A 15,531-nucleotide genomic window follows, 5' to 3' on the forward strand; every position below is an offset into this window, starting at 1 on the left:
GAGCTCATTCAGAGCTGGCAGTAGCCCCCTGGGTGACAGACCAGGGTCTGGTTTTTAGACACCTGGCCGTATCCCCTTAAAGGAATCTCTTTCTTCTGATTCCAAGCCTTGAGCTCTGCCCTAGGCTTGGGCTTCTTAGCCCAGCCCTTAACAGGTAAGTTATTTTAGGGTATGCAGCTCAGGCCCTTGGCCGAAGGGGATAATGTCACTGACAGCCGTCAAGGCGTCCTTGGGGCAACTCCCATGGCTATGGTAAAGTTGGTAGTTAGTGCTCGCCGTGGTTTCTGGCATGCACTCACCTCAGCATGGCGGCGTGGGTATACCATTCCCCATAGCGACCTCTAGAGGACGCAGTTCGAAGTTTCCTCGGAAGGGAACGTCTCAGGTTACGTATGTAACCATGGTTCCCTGAGAAAGGGAACGAGACACTGCGTCCTCTAGTTCCCTTGCCACACTTCGGACGCAAGCATCAGACGAAGAAGCGGATGACATGTTCTCCTGGCGCCCTTTTATACTGTGGTTGCGCCGGGTGATGACGTCACAGGCTGTCGCAATGTTATTGTCGTGTTTAGATGTATGCTTCAGTCACCGGTCATGCTGAAGGCGTTCCCCATAGTGACCTCTAGAGGACACAGTGTCTCGTTCCCTTCTCAGGGAACCATGGTTACATACGTAACCTGAGACGTTTTTACTGTCTTTTTAAATCAAACACATGGGAGACATAAGAGGCTTCTTTTAAAAACATGAAAAAATCTTACTGACTCTTGACTTTTGAATAGTAGTGTACATCTGATTATTCTTGTCAATGCTCAGGTGAAATAAAAGACAATTTTGGAATATTACCTAAATAAATCAAAGATACCCACCACTGAGCCTCTGAGTTTCTCTGGAAGAGGGTCTGTGCTCACAGCAGATATTTCCTCCTCGTCTTCCTCACCATGTCCAAGTGACGGCATCAGCTTGGACTTAATCAATGAGCTGAGATAAAAGAAACAAACAAATATGTGCTTACAAACGAAGTACTGGCATATTTTGAGGGCTTCAAGCTATGGCAGCAGTTCAAAATGTTCCTAACCAAATGATCTGTGGAAAGTGCATAGTGTTCTTACAATAACACAGATGGATCACTGCTTTGTCGACTAAGATGATAGGATAGGACCACTAGCAGGGCACAGAAACCAGAGAAAAGTGCTGGAATATGCTGTTCATCCCAAGGCTCCTACGCAAAAGATGCCATTGCTATTACAAACTTACAATCTAGCTTGTATTGCATTAAAAAATAAACTATTTATACTGATAATCTATTCATTTTTAAAGTATACTGCATCATTTTATTCCAGCAGATTAAATGCATGTTGTCATTTAAAATACATAGTTCCAAGAGATCTTACCTTCAAAGCGCCAAGACAGAATCCGTAGAGTAAAGATAGCGCTATAAGACTTCGTACTATGCAGTACACAGCAGATGGGAGCCCAGTTGCAGCTAAGCAAAAATCGAAACATTAGTTTCCTCCAATTCTGACTTAGAATCATTTTTTATTATCTCTGTTTCGAACAAGAAATTGTCAAAAATTATTTAGCATGGATACGGACCTGTACCTCCAAAAAAGTGCATGTCGATTTGTTCTAAAAAGTATATAACAAAAGTGTTGATTTGCGGAAAGAAGCCAAGAAGGAATGTTACTGGAAAGCAGTATGTAAACCCTGAAAATATCAGATCAACATCAAGTCAAATGTCTGTCAGTCAGGTTTGAATCCATCTGTAATTTTTTCAAACATGCACAAAAACACATACCGACTAAAATGTCTTGCAGGTACTGAAGGGCATCTGACGTTACTATTGTGATGCCATAGACGGTGGACACAGGGAGGTCTGGTGTTCTCAACAATATCTCCAAAATCCAAATAAGGCCACAGAACATACAGAAATATGCAGCACGACTGTAGATGACAATTTGATTATGGCCCTGTAAAAAAAAAAAAGACTGTTTGTATCAGCATTCTTCATCCTGTTAAAGGGGTCATATGATGCGATTTCAATTTTTCCTTTCTTATATGAAATTTTTTTTAATACTTCTCTAGGAAACTCACATGAGTAGGTGAAGCCGCATCTGGCTGAACACTCTATAAAACATAAGAGGCTTTAGCAGGCAGTCTAGCAGCAGATTCATTTTCAGCAAAAACAGGCTGTAAAATGAGGAACGCTGTACCTTCAGCAAGGAATACTGACAGCTAGCAATGACCAGGCAGAACTGAAAGACCCAGATGTCTTTGAAGCAGCCCTCATTTAGAAGCACAAACCCCAGAAAAGCCACCAAGAAAGCTAAGAATACAGCCACCATGTTTTCAGTCATATCCTCGTTCCTGCAAAAACAATGAGTGTATTTTTGTTCTTAATGTTATTTGAACTGCAATGCAATGTCTAAAAAGGGTCACACTCACTTTCATTGTCACACTCACCTGTCTAACAATGCCATCAAGGTTAAGCGATCGTACAATATGTTCACCCATTTCCCAGGAAAAACCATTAGTTTGTAGTACAGCTTTCTTGAGGGTTTCTCTTGGGTTGATGTCTCGGATGATTCATCTAAGGAGTCCTCCTCCTGTGTATGAGAAATATTTAAACCCACGGTAAATGTTGGCTGCATTCCCATTTTTGGTTGAGCTATCCTTTAAAGGGTTAGTTCACCCAAAAATGAAAATTCTGTCATTAATTACTCATGTCGTTCCAAACCCGTAAGACCTTTGTTGATCTTCGGAACACAAATTACATTGTTTATGCGTAGTGCGACACGTTGTTTACGTTCAGTAGACAGCGCACTCATGCTGAACGTAAACAATGCTGATTACGTTGATTACATTCTGTGATACTCTCCAAAATGGCGGAAGACGGTAACTCGGGGAGAAGAAATGCTGAATAAATTATGTTGTTATTGTTTTCTTTGTGAACAAAAAATATTCTCATAGCTTCGTAAAATTACAGTTGAACCACTGATGTCACATGGACTATTTTACCGATGTCATTGCTACATGTCTGTGCATTGATCGTGTAGTATCCTTGCTGTCTATGGAGGATCAGAGAGCTCTCAGATTTCATCAAAAATATCTTAATTTATGTTCCGAAGATGAACGGAGGTCTTATGGGTTTAGAACGACATGAGGGTGAGTAATTAATGACACAATTTTCATTTTTGGGTGAACTAACCCTTAAAGATACAGTATTTTAACCAAAACAACCAACATGTTTTCTGTGTTTTGTCTATTGTGTTGAATTAGAACCAGCTTATTATGTGGAAAAAGGGATTCTACACCTGGAAGATTTCCGGATGGGTTCTCCTGGGCCGGAGTCGGCGAGTTGGAAGGATACGTCGCTGGAAGGGGCATTCAGAAGGACCTCCCACTAACCCGTCCTGGCACTCGGAGTTAGAGGATGTGGAAAGGAGATCACTAAGGAGAGATGGTAACATTACAACTAAATTTTAATTAAATATTAATTGGTGTGATTGTAAAAGAAAAGTACAATAGGATACTGTACCATATGTTGCCCGTGATGAGCTCGGCACCAAGGGGTAAGTTTAGAGCTCTTTCATTGTACAGTTTCCGAGGTCTCTCTCCTGTAGATATTTTACATGTTATAAGCCCAGCTCTACATGCACAAACACCAGAGAGATATGACACTGCACATAACAGACTACAATTGTTTCTGTCATAGAGTCACTGTACTCACTGTGAATAGTGTGAAAAGTGTAAGCCTCCTCTTTGGATGTAGCCTCCGGTCTACAGATGACCTGAAGCATAGAGCTCTCTGACTGGGACGTTTGTGAGGGCAGAGAATCATAATCAGGGTCCCTCTCCTTATCTGTCTGTGGACTGTGAGGATAAAGAGAATAGAATACCCTAAAGTGAAGTGAATTTATATTCATAACTGTTGTTTTTCATGAGGTACACACACTACCATTCAAAAGTTTGGGGTAATATTCTTTTGATTTTTAAAAGTCTCTAATGCTCACCAAGGCTGCATTTATTTAAACAAAAATACAGTAAAAACAGCAATATTGTGAAACATTATTAACATTTAAAATAAGTGTTTTCTATTTGAATATATTTAAAAATGTAATTAATTCCTGTGATGGCAAAGGATTTTCAGCAGCCATTACTCCAGTCTTCAGTGTCAAATGATAGTTCAGAAATCATGCTAATATGTTGATTTGCTGCTCAAGAAAAATCATCATGGTGGAAAACAGTTTGCTGCTTAATTTTTTTGTGGAAACTGTGATACATTTTTTAGGATTCTTTAATGAATAGAAAGTTCAAAATAACAGTATTTATTTGAAATAGAAATCTAACATTCTAAATTTCTTTACCATCACTTTTTATCACTTTAATACAGAGCTCCTAAAGGGACATGGAGGAAAAATACAATTTTTTTTCTCACCATGTGTCTGTCCTTGCTAAATAAAATTATGCATAATAAATTATTAATAATATTTTTTTAATTATTAATCAAATTAAAACTGACCAAAAACAATCGAAGAGTAGTGTGTACAGTATGTACATAATATTATACTTTAATACTATTGTCATATGTAATATTTTTTTCATATGTTCTCTATATATGCAAATATCATGTTTATGTTCAGGTTTAAAAAAAAAAAAAAAGTAAATAGCAGTAGTCATTTAGCAGATGCTTTTATCCACAGCAATTTACAGTATGCCAGATGGCACAATACCCACCTCTCTGGAGAGACAATAGGAATGAGAGTTTCTGGAATGGTTTTCATTGTGTCTGTAGCCAGACTGTTTGGGGGATTTGGACGCTCTTGTTGTTGTCCTGTGGATTCCGACACATCCGAGTTCTTCTCCGCCATCATACATTGCTCTGAAAGGAGTTGGACCATTAGTTTGAGTTAAGATATTAAATCCAGTGTCATAAATCAGCACTCACCATTTCTCTCTTCATTCTCCTTCTCAGCCTCATTTCCTCCCCCAAATCTGGCGCTATTGATTGACTCCAGCAAAGACACAAACTCAACAAAGTTGGACTCATTGGGTATCTGTCCCTCCTTGGCTTCTAGGTCTGATTTAGAGGAGGTCATTGTACCGAGCTTATCTTTAGCTCTGTGGCTAATGAGGACAGCATCTCGTCCACTGTCGATACTGAGTCCCCTAGCATGTGTCCTTCCACTCTGAGTGCACCTCATATACACTGAGGGGATCTGCAAGAATCCATCAGCATCCACTTTAAGCTCAGGTGAGTCGTTTTCTTCAGTGTGGGAGTTCACATCAATGCCTGAAGAGCTGTTATTGGTCACTTGGGGGCTCAGGTTGGGCATCTCAAGCTCATTGCTCTCTGTTTCTTTGCATTCTTGAGCAGAGTCAGAACTGATCGGCTCTTTGGCAAGAAGACTGTCTTGATGTTCGGACTTCTCCTGAACAGAGCTGTCTCCTGCAACCAGTTTATCTTCTTTTTCATCACCTGCAGAGGGTTCCTCCACTTCGTGAGGCGAATCGAAAGTGATGACAGGAATTTTGACAGGACAGTCGGATTCTCCCTGCTGGGACTGAGCTGACTCTAAGATGCTCTGTTTGACGGACTCCTCCAGTTCGGCTGCTGTCTGTGGGTCACAGCTCATTGTGATAATGATCTTCACTGTATCACTCTCGTCCAGGTGGGACGAAGGACTCGAGTTGTCAACCAGCACCACGGCAATTTCATCTGAGCAATAATTCTCCTCGGGTGTTTCTCCATCATCAGCTTCTCGTGTGATTTCTAGAGAGGTATTATTGTTGTTGGGGTCGGTTGGGGGTTTGTCTTTCTCCTCTATACTGTCTTCTTCATTCACAGAGGAAGGTGGTAGATCATCTTCAGCTTTGTCCCTGTGGGCTGAAGGAATCTGCTCTCCCTGCAGGAGGGGGGCAGACTGGTCAGTGTTGGGACTGAACACATCCTCAGGGGTGAGTCGCTCCTCTGCCTCTGGCCTAGATCGTTCATCACTCTGACCTGTAAAAGCCAGTTAGTATACAAACAGCATGTTTAAAATGTCAAATAAACATATGGTTTTTGAAAGAATTTAATTCAGTAGCTACCAGGTGATGAACCCCATTGGTTGATGTCACAAACTGCTTTAAATGGTTAGTTCAACCAAAGATTAAATTTCTGTCATCATTTACAAACCCTCATTAGACTTCAGTTAATCTTTGAAACACAAATTAAGATTTACTCAAATTTAACATTTCTGACTCCATTGAAAGTCCCAGTAACCAAAACTTCCAAGGAGTCAGATTAAATTACACAAACTTCCATGTTCACTATCATTATGATCACTATTTAGATGTAAACAAAAGCCTAAATTAAACCTGTTCAACATATAAAGTGATCATATCTCTTCACAAGATATAAAACTGCTTGATTCATATGGATTCATTTTATGAAGTTTTGGTGACAAGGACTTTCAATTAATGACTTTCAATTTATTCATGTATTTATTTTTAATTTGTGCTTTTAAGATTAACCATAGTCTTATGGGTTTGGAACAACATGAGGGTGAAGAAAGATGACAGAATTTTATTTTTTTCGGGTGAAAAATATAATTTATTTAATAAAATTATTTTAGATTATAAAAAATCTTTTTATAATATATTACATGAACAACTTACACTTCTTCATTAAATTCAATAAAATATTGTAAAATGTCTGTGTTTTAGATGCAGTCAGAGACCCTCACAATGTAAGTGTGAAGCTGTGTTTGGGCTTTCTGACAAAGCTGTCTGACAGCTCTTTTTGAGAGGTCCTGGCAGGATGTCACACTCAGTGTGACGTGTAACTGAGGCAAGATAGAAAGTAGTCAAGTTATTCCTCAGTTCATATGCAAGGCTCTGTGAGACTGTGACAGAAACTTACAGCGATGTATCTGCACAGCATGTTCCCCGAATTGTGAGGATCTCTTGCACTGCAGTGAAACCAGGCCAGTGCTATAATTAAAGCTGGTACATACCCTCTATATTCTTCAGCTCCTCAGATTTTGGACACTCCTTCGCAGTTTTGTAAAGCAGGTTAACAAAAAAAATATATTATTAAAAGTGCACAGAAAATAGTATACATAACAAAATCCACTGCAATATTTGTGTAAAGCAGTTATGCTCTCAAAGTGTTGCTCTTACGTTGAACATATTTGTGACATTCTGTAAAAATACATATTTTGTAAAGTAAATGTAAATTATTATGGTACATAAATTCACGAAAGTATTACTCACTCCAATCAGTCCAGGGTCTGTTTCAGTCTGTTTCACTGTGACTTGTATTACTGGACTTGGTCTGTTTTTGGTCAATACTGATGTGGCAACACTGTCAGGAACTGTGCTGCTCTTCCTGAGATTAAAACAGTTCAGACTTTAGTCTGGTCACAAGAAAAATATATCAAAATACTTTTGGCAGTGCTTTGAGGACAGGATGCATAAGACAATAATAGAAAATAACACTGCAAAATAATGCTGAATTCAATAAATGGCACAACTGATTTTGGACCTTAGAGATGGAAGACAGGAATCAGATGCGTTGCTTTTCTTGTCTACACCTTTGCTGATGTCAGGCACACTATTCTGGGCTACAGTGTCACCCTGATCGAACATCAGATGGAGGCGATAATTTACCATCTTAATGACAATGAAGAAAACTGTCACTGAGGTGCAGTAAATACTGAGGGTAGTAGTGGTGGGTGGAAGAGCCTGAGGAAGGAAGAGAGGGAAAACACATCAGAGCCGTGACATCTTTGGAGCTATTTTAGATAGATCAACTATAAAACAGTAAAATAGATGTTTGGGTTTGTATTATTATTATCTCAATGATCATATTAATAATAATAATTCATTTCTTGACCACTGACAAAAACACGTAATATATATGCATATTTTCGTATACTGTAAATGCAAAACAATGCTTTGAGACGTTCATCACCAGTACAGGAGGCTATGCAGAAGAAAAATGCGACAGTGCTAGCACCAAACAAACACCAACATTGATATAAAATACAATACATTTAACGAGTTGATCAATTTGATTTCTTCAGAGAAATATTCCGTGTAAGGTTTCCGCAGCTATAACGCACTGAATGCTTTCTAATTGCAGAACGCATATTATCGGCGGCCTGCGGCATTGTATCACTCACCAAATGAAGAGATAATGGAAGCATGAGCAAAAACATCCATAAATACAGGTGACATGAATTGTTGAATTTATTCTGTTCTGGATCATGATACCATCCTCCGGTCAGTGAAGCCCAGACTCCTTGGCGTAGCGTTTGCACAACTTGAGAGCCCATATTTTTGCAATAATGGTCGCTACAGATATGTCATGCTGCAAGCTGCGAATTCACACCGCTACCGTCCTCGACTCGCTACCCCTGCGCGCGATTTCATATTTACAGAAGCTGCCTCTACATCCTTCCTTGAAGCCGTTTACTTTTCTTTTTCATCTTCCACGCCTTGGCTCCCTGTTTCCCAGCATAGGGACATTGGGTTTGTGCGGTGAAAGGCACCTAGCAGCATCCTCCTGCGCCAGGCAGCTTCACATGAGCGGAGAGGAGGGAGGGAGGGACTGATTCATAGCGATGCTCTGCTGCTCACTGAGTCACGCGCCCCCTCCCTGCGCTGCCAGTCCAAACACAAGCGCCGTGGAGAATCAGCTGTACTACACTGCAGCCAGACAAGCGGGACAGAGAGAGGTAGCAGTTCATTTTGACACGCATGCCAACATTTTAAGTCAATTTAAAATATTTATTACCGCAATAAATGTGTGCGCAAACATTCAAACGTCCACACCACCGCGATTTTTACACATAACAATAGCAATTTTTGAAACATTTATGTCTTCATTACGGGAACTGCAGTATTATGTTTTTAATACCAGTGTGTAACTCTGTACATCAATCATTAATATTTAATGCCTTTGTCAGAATTAAGTGAATAAAAAGTAAAAGGGTATAGAAATTATGTGAATAGGAAATAAATAAAAATACACAATAGACAAAATAGACATTAGACTATAGGCTATATATGCATTTTAAGAGACGTGGGGTGTAAACTTTTTTAATTGGATGATCAGGGTAAATTGTACTTATTTTGTCTAATGGGAAACATGTAAGTATTTATGTAGCTTCTGAAGTGTCCAGTACTAAATGAAAAAAAATATGATCGTTAAACAAAATGAGAAGACTTACACATCATCATCCTGTTCAAAGGCTCTTAATGCATTGTGTTGCCTTCTTGAGCGTCAGTAAATGTTTTCACCTTTTGTAATAGTTGTGTATGAGTCCCTCAGTTGTCCTCAGTGTGAAAATATGGATCTCAAAATCATACAGTCACTTTTGGAAAGGGATCAAATATGAGCTGGAGGATTTTTCTGAAGAACAGCAGACAGTTGAACTGCTCAGGACCAACAAGGGACTCATGGACAACTATCACAAAATATATAAAAACAGTCGTGGATCATCCAGGAAATGACACATAGTATTAAGATTCATGTACACGGGTATGTAAACTTTTGAATGGGTTGAATGGGGTCATTTTTTTAAATTCAGTTATTATTTTGTCTTGTGGAGTATATGTAAACATCTGTTATGCGAAATAGCTTATTCAGGACAGTACTAAATAAAAAATAACATGCAATTTACATGATCCCTCTTATTTCGTTTCAATTGTTAACATTTTGCACATTCTGCAAGGGGTATGTAAACTTATGAGCACATCTGTGTGTATGTGTAGGCCTATATATATATATGTGTGTGTGTGTGTACTTGTTTATGCTACATTGTGGGGACCAAATGTCCCCACAAGGATTGTAAAACCTGACATTTTTGACATTGTGGGGACCGGCCTGCGGTCCCCACGAGGGGAAAAAAATGATAAAAAATTGTAAATTATGTTTATCTGAAAGTGTAACAATGCAAACAGGTTTTCTGTAAGGGGTAGGTTTAGGGTTAGGGTTGGGTTAGGGCAGTGGTTCTCAAACCTGTCCTGGAGTACCCCCCAGCCCTGCACGTTTTGTATGTCTCCCTCATCTATTACACCTGATTCAACTCATCAGCTCATTAGAGGAGACTGCAAGACCTGAAGTGGGTGTATGAGATACAGGGAGACATACAAAATGTGCAGTGCTGGGGGTACTTCATGGAGAGGTTTGAAAACCACTGGGTTAGGGGATAGAAAATATCGTTTGGTCAGTATAAAAGTAATAGAAGTCTATTGAAAGTCCCCACAATTCACAAAAACAACCGTGTGTGTGTGTGTGTGTGTGTGTGTGTACAGATATGCTATAAACAATTATGCAAGGGAATGTGAATAAGATGATATTTTGTGATACTTTGTAATGATGTGATTTAGATGCCATGAAGTATAGGCTATGTCAATAAATTGATATAGATACACACAATATTATAAAGGCCAGACTTAAAATTAACCTTCATTGGCCGCAGACAAATATAATGGGAATATTATATAATGGGAATATAAAGTATCTAAATGTGTTACAACATTCTTCAGTTTCCCAAAAATATTTTTACATTTTGCCGATTTTATGTCTAAAATAAGCATTATTAATTATTGATAATTCTGCATTTTTTCCATTTGTATTTATTTATAGTTATATAGGTAACAAAAAAGAACTGTCTTGATATATTTGTTTGTTTATTTTTCTCATTTGAAATCATCTCATTAATGTAACATTATAGGTAGGCTATAGACCTATAAACAATACAGAATTGTTTATCAAGGCCAGTCGGGTGCATATCTTTACATACTAACATATTGTAAGCTGCATGTTGTAAAGTGTAGGGTAAAGCAGATTGATTTATCCAGTCAGACTCCATTATTAATCTCCAGACGTAGCATAACACCGCAGATTAAAATAAGAAAAGTTCCCAATTCCCACTTTTGTTTTGCTATCACGCAGAGTGTCACGTGAACTCCTGCAACCAATCCATTTCCACCTTTTCCTTCTCTCCTCTGGTCAGTCGAGTCGGAGGAGCGGAGCGATGGCGGTTCGCTCATAGACATTAGCAAGCAAAGTTTTAGCTGCTCTGAAAAAGTCTTTGGATCTAGGCGAGGGGGGAAAGCCGTCGGTTTTGCAATGCTAGTGAATGACTGAAGTGCGCACTAGACTGACTCTGCGAAAGGGTTCCTGCTGCGCGCGCGACGAGTCCTTGGCGACGGCGGAATTTTGCGAGCTGCAGTTAAGTTATCTTACGAGTTTGTGAACTTCGGTGAGAGAGCTAACGGGCTAGCATAGCTCTTTAGCCTGCTCGTGTAAAGTGTTTCAACTTGTCAGAGAGTGTCTGTGTGGAGGTTTTGTACATGTAGACACGCAAGTTAATTAGTAATTTATCTTAGGTAGTGGATTCATCTTGTGTATATTTAGATTCATTCGCTTGGGATGAGCAGGTACTTTGCACCTGTAGCCTCACGGCTTGAAAACTCTCTCGACTTTCCCGGTTAGGTATGTTGTTTACCTTCATTTTTACAAAGATGAAATTCGTTTGTATATCTGGTTAATACTGATGTCCCAGCTTCAGAGGCACTTCGCACTCCCAGACTGGTTATCTGGCTTACGTGGAAACAAAGCAATGCGTTCCTTAACCTCTATTAAGCCGGATTTAACCTGACCGACTCTCCATTAATGATATAAAGTGACCTGGCTGGGGTTCTTAGGAATTTTTTGTGTGTATGTGTCATTGGGGAATACGACTACAGAACTAGTTTTACTTTGATTTGACATCACGGCACCTTATGGTGCTCCTGCAGGCACCGAGACATGGATGTTCCCCAGGCCGTTTTCCCAAACGGTGAGGGGCGCCTGAGCCTCCAAGACCATGTCTGGACGGAGTCCTCCAGCTCGGGGACTTGGGCTCACTCTGCCCCCGTGTGTCCCCGCTCGCTCTGGACCGCGGTGTTTGACTACGAGGCCAGCGGGGAGGACGAGCTCAGCCTGCGGCGAGGAGACGTGGTGGAGGTCCTGTCTAAGGACGCTGCTATCTCGGGAGACGAAGGCTGGTGGACTGGTAAAATTAACCATCGCGTGGGCATCTTCCCATCTAATTATGTTACTTACCAACCAGCCATTTATAGAGCGGTAGGGGCTCGCGAGAGCGACCCGTCCGCACCTGTTCGGATACCGTTCTCTGAACTTGTTCTACAAGAAATCATCGGCGTCGGTGGGTTTGGCAAAGTCTACCGGGGGACCTGGAAGGACCAGGAGGTCGCGGTGAAGGCAGCTCGACAGGACCCCGATGAGGACATTAAAGCGACTGCAGACAGTGTTAAGCAAGAAGCCAAACTTTTCTCGATGCTTCAACATCCTAATATTATTAAACTGGAGGGGGTGTGTTTGGAGGAGCCTAACCTGTGTCTGGTCATGGAATATGCCCGAGGAGGGACTCTGAACCGAGCTTTGACGGGCAGGAGGATCCCCCCTCATATCCTCGTGAACTGGGCCGTCCAGATCGCCAGAGGCATGCAGTATCTCCACGAGGAGGCTGTAGTTCCCATTATTCACCGAGACCTCAAGTCCAGCAACAGTAAGAGAGAGTTACCACACACTCATTAATGCCTCCTTATCTTGACCAAGAATTGCAGGTATTTGCTCTACTATAGAAGCTCACACAAGCTTGTCACATTGGTATTTCCTTTTGCAATTAGCATGTTAATCATTAATCGTTCACAAAGCTTATCATTAGCACATCAACCTCTTTCCATATAAGACTGTGTTTGGACCTGAAAGGAGGGAACAGATCACCACGTGCTCATCCTTATACTGTAACATGGGACAACTAGGAATATTAGAACTAGGAAGATTATATACAATCTAACTGTATTTAATGCAACCTGTGTGTGGTGTAGAGAACTGTGGACTCTGTCTTCTAGCTAAAAGCAATATGATTCTCAAAGGAAGCCACTAGCTTGTGAAATCTAACCCCAGAAGAAAAGCTATAAAATTGATGGATGCTCTGAGATTGAATGGAGCCTTTGTAGTTAATGTTAAAGACACTGGATCCTTCCAAGTCCTTCTGGCAACTTCAGTATTCGCTCATCTTAGAGTACAACCTAAGCTGCAAGTTTTTAAATATTTAAAAAACTTCTTTGCTTACACTGTTTCCTAAATCCCTCCATGTTCTTGCTTATACTATTGTAGACCATGTTTAAAACTTGGCTGCCTTCTCTTATGATATTGCCTTCCTAAAATTTATAATTTGTGTTACTCATTTCTAAAGCTTTAGATAAAAGCAACTGCTAAATTAATAAATGTAAATTTCTATTGCAGCAAAAATTATTGTATTATCACACTGCTCTGTATATAAATCACATACAGCGATATATAGTAAATCTCAACTGCTTGAGTTTTTTAGTCCCTAAATGTAATTATATGTATATAATAATATACGCATACATGCAGTATACTCCCGTAGAGCAATTTTATAGCAACAATACCATTTTTTCAGAACCGATCCGAAACCAAAAATTCGGAGTATCGGCCAATTCCGATCCGAGCGCAGTTTTTAAAAAAAAATTTTTTATCAATGTAGAATTTCTATACTTCTGTGGTTTGACCTGATCATCACTCTTGTGTGTGTTAAACACAAGCTGCTAAATATAGACAACTTCATTTTAATGAAAAAATATATAATCATAATCTGTGACAAAAAATACTATTATAAACTAGGTTAGTGGATAATTCAGCAGCAAACGTTATTCTAGAAAAATCATGGGTGCACAATAATTTTATAAAAACATTAAAACTAAACTAAACATTTAGTGAAACAACATTATTTAGTGGGGAACAAATAAAAGTTAACAAGTGTAGGACTACATCTGGTAAAATGTTACACATTGCTCTTTGTATTGTTGTAATGTTAATGTTTATAATATCGTCTGCATAAAAAAGGGAAGCGATATTGCTGCGTAGTGTATTTTATATGTGCAATATTTTATTGTGCGATACAAAAATCTCAGTTATTGTGCGCTCTTGAAGAGAGTTTTATCGTTTTGACTGTATATATGCGTATATTATTATATACATATAATTACATTTAGGGACTAAAAAACTCAAGCAGTTGAGATTTACTATATATCGCTGTATGTGATTACATTAATGAAAAACAAGTAGCCTAAATATATATATATATCAGTGGAGAGATGACAGGAAAGTATTGGGGTGGAGAGAGGGGAGCAGGATTCGAACTCGGGTCACTGTGAGCGCAGTTGCGCTATATGTCGACGCACTAACGACGAGGCTATCGGCACCGACAAATTATTATTTTCTTTAAAGCTTCTTTGCAATACTGTGTATTGTGAAAAGTACTATAGAAATCAATTTGAGTGACTAAAATGTACATTTTGCACATTTAGTATAAAATAACTATTTAAATGGCCATTGAACCCCCATTCCCCATCATGTACATGTACATCTGGGTCAAAATGCTTAACTACTAAACTGAGATGGTGAAATTAGCTTTGTAAATGTTGGCCCTAAAGTCATCAGAAAATTTAAGGTTGCATTTTTTCTCCACACCTCAATTGTCACTGAAAATAGGCTGTATGAAAACGGCACTTGCTCTTCAACAGTGGATTTGAGTCATGTGCATTAGCAGGGTTTCTTGCTCTAGAGTTGCACAGCCAACAAGTGATAAGCCACTGGCTATCTTCAAGCCTAGGAAGGATTTCTTCTGAATGAGTGTGACCCTGGTCAGGTTGTGAAGTTAAGAGGTTAGAGTTTGAACAGCTGGTGTGCTCTTTGAGAAACTGCCTATCTGCTGACAAAGTTCAGAAAACTCTGATCTGAAAATTGGTCTGCAATCTGCATTAAGAGTCACTAAGTCTGAATATAAATGTTTTTTTGATAATTAAATAATTGGTGTTAATAGAGTCTTTTAAATAATTTTTTTGCATAATGACTCGTAGTAAGTAGTGGCATGTATTACCTTAATGTTTTATGGATGTTTATAAAGAGTTTCTTTCATGTAAATGGGGATATTTGCTCTTTCTCTAAAACAATACTATGTAGCTGCAAGGGATACTGCATGACTATGGGATTGTCCTATCATGTTTCTTAGTCATAGATGGAGTTGGGAAAAACCCTAATGCTTATCTGCCTCAGGTATACTATACATTGGTAAACAAATACCTAAAAGAGGCATTTCAGATGTTGTGTTTAAAGTTGAGTAACTTGTCGAAGTCTCACAAAAATCTGTAAACTCAAATATAGTCTTGAATGCTGTACAAATTAACCTGGTAATCAGCTGGTAACATTGACCTGATAATGTAAATCTATTCAGCAGCTGAATTTTCAGCAGCCATTGCGCCAGTCTTCAGTGTCACATGATCATTCAGAAATCATTCTAATATGCTGATTTGATGCTCAAGAAACATTTCTTATAAACATTTCTTAAAGAACAGCCGTTATATATAGTATAATATATAATATATATATATATATGTATTAGGGCTGGACGATATGGCCAAAATTGATAACACGAAATATTTCTT

General features: G+C 39.2%; 2 protein-coding genes across 3 annotated transcripts in view; one reads left to right on the top strand and one right to left on the bottom strand.

The window, feature by feature from the left end:
* Window positions 1-8,595, bottom strand: part of LOC107725461 (pecanex-like protein 2) — a 25,317-nt gene extending 16,722 nt beyond the window's left edge. For both annotated transcript variants that reach the window (XM_016534718.1, XM_016534717.1), the window contains exons 1-17: window positions 8,166-8,595; window positions 7,526-7,725; window positions 7,255-7,369; window positions 6,996-7,032; window positions 4,946-6,001; window positions 4,735-4,879; window positions 3,728-3,870; window positions 3,536-3,614; window positions 3,312-3,447; window positions 2,461-2,603; window positions 2,211-2,364; window positions 2,092-2,124; window positions 1,796-1,967; window positions 1,594-1,704; window positions 1,392-1,483; window positions 1,110-1,219; window positions 867-978 (exon numbers count right to left, since the gene is read on the bottom strand). In XM_016534718.1, coding sequence (XP_016390204.1) covers window positions 867-978; window positions 1,110-1,219; window positions 1,392-1,483; window positions 1,594-1,704; window positions 1,796-1,967; window positions 2,092-2,124; window positions 2,211-2,364; window positions 2,461-2,603; window positions 3,312-3,447; window positions 3,536-3,614; window positions 3,728-3,870; window positions 4,735-4,879; window positions 4,946-6,001; window positions 6,996-7,032; window positions 7,255-7,369; window positions 7,526-7,725; window positions 8,166-8,318 — 2,991 coding nt within the window. In that variant the 5' untranslated portion in view covers window positions 8,319-8,595. The remainder of the gene's footprint in view (window positions 1-866; window positions 979-1,109; window positions 1,220-1,391; window positions 1,484-1,593; window positions 1,705-1,795; window positions 1,968-2,091; window positions 2,125-2,210; window positions 2,365-2,460; window positions 2,604-3,311; window positions 3,448-3,535; window positions 3,615-3,727; window positions 3,871-4,734; window positions 4,880-4,945; window positions 6,002-6,995; window positions 7,033-7,254; window positions 7,370-7,525; window positions 7,726-8,165) is intronic.
* A 2,423-nt stretch (window positions 8,596-11,018) lies between these two features.
* LOC107725433 (mitogen-activated protein kinase kinase kinase MLK4-like) overlaps window positions 11,019-15,531 on the top strand; it is a 27,936-nt gene continuing 23,423 nt past the window's right edge. The window contains exon 1 of the mRNA XM_016534675.1: window positions 11,019-12,566. Coding sequence (XP_016390161.1) covers window positions 11,804-12,566 — 763 coding nt within the window. The 5' untranslated portion in view covers window positions 11,019-11,803. The remainder of the gene's footprint in view (window positions 12,567-15,531) is intronic.

The sequence above is a fragment of the Sinocyclocheilus rhinocerous genome, unplaced genomic scaffold (genome assembly GCF_001515625.1).
Source record: "Sinocyclocheilus rhinocerous isolate Xijiao unplaced genomic scaffold, SAMN03320098_v1.1 scaffold366, whole genome shotgun sequence".
Lineage (NCBI taxonomy): Eukaryota > Metazoa > Chordata > Actinopteri > Cypriniformes > Cyprinidae > Sinocyclocheilus > Sinocyclocheilus rhinocerous.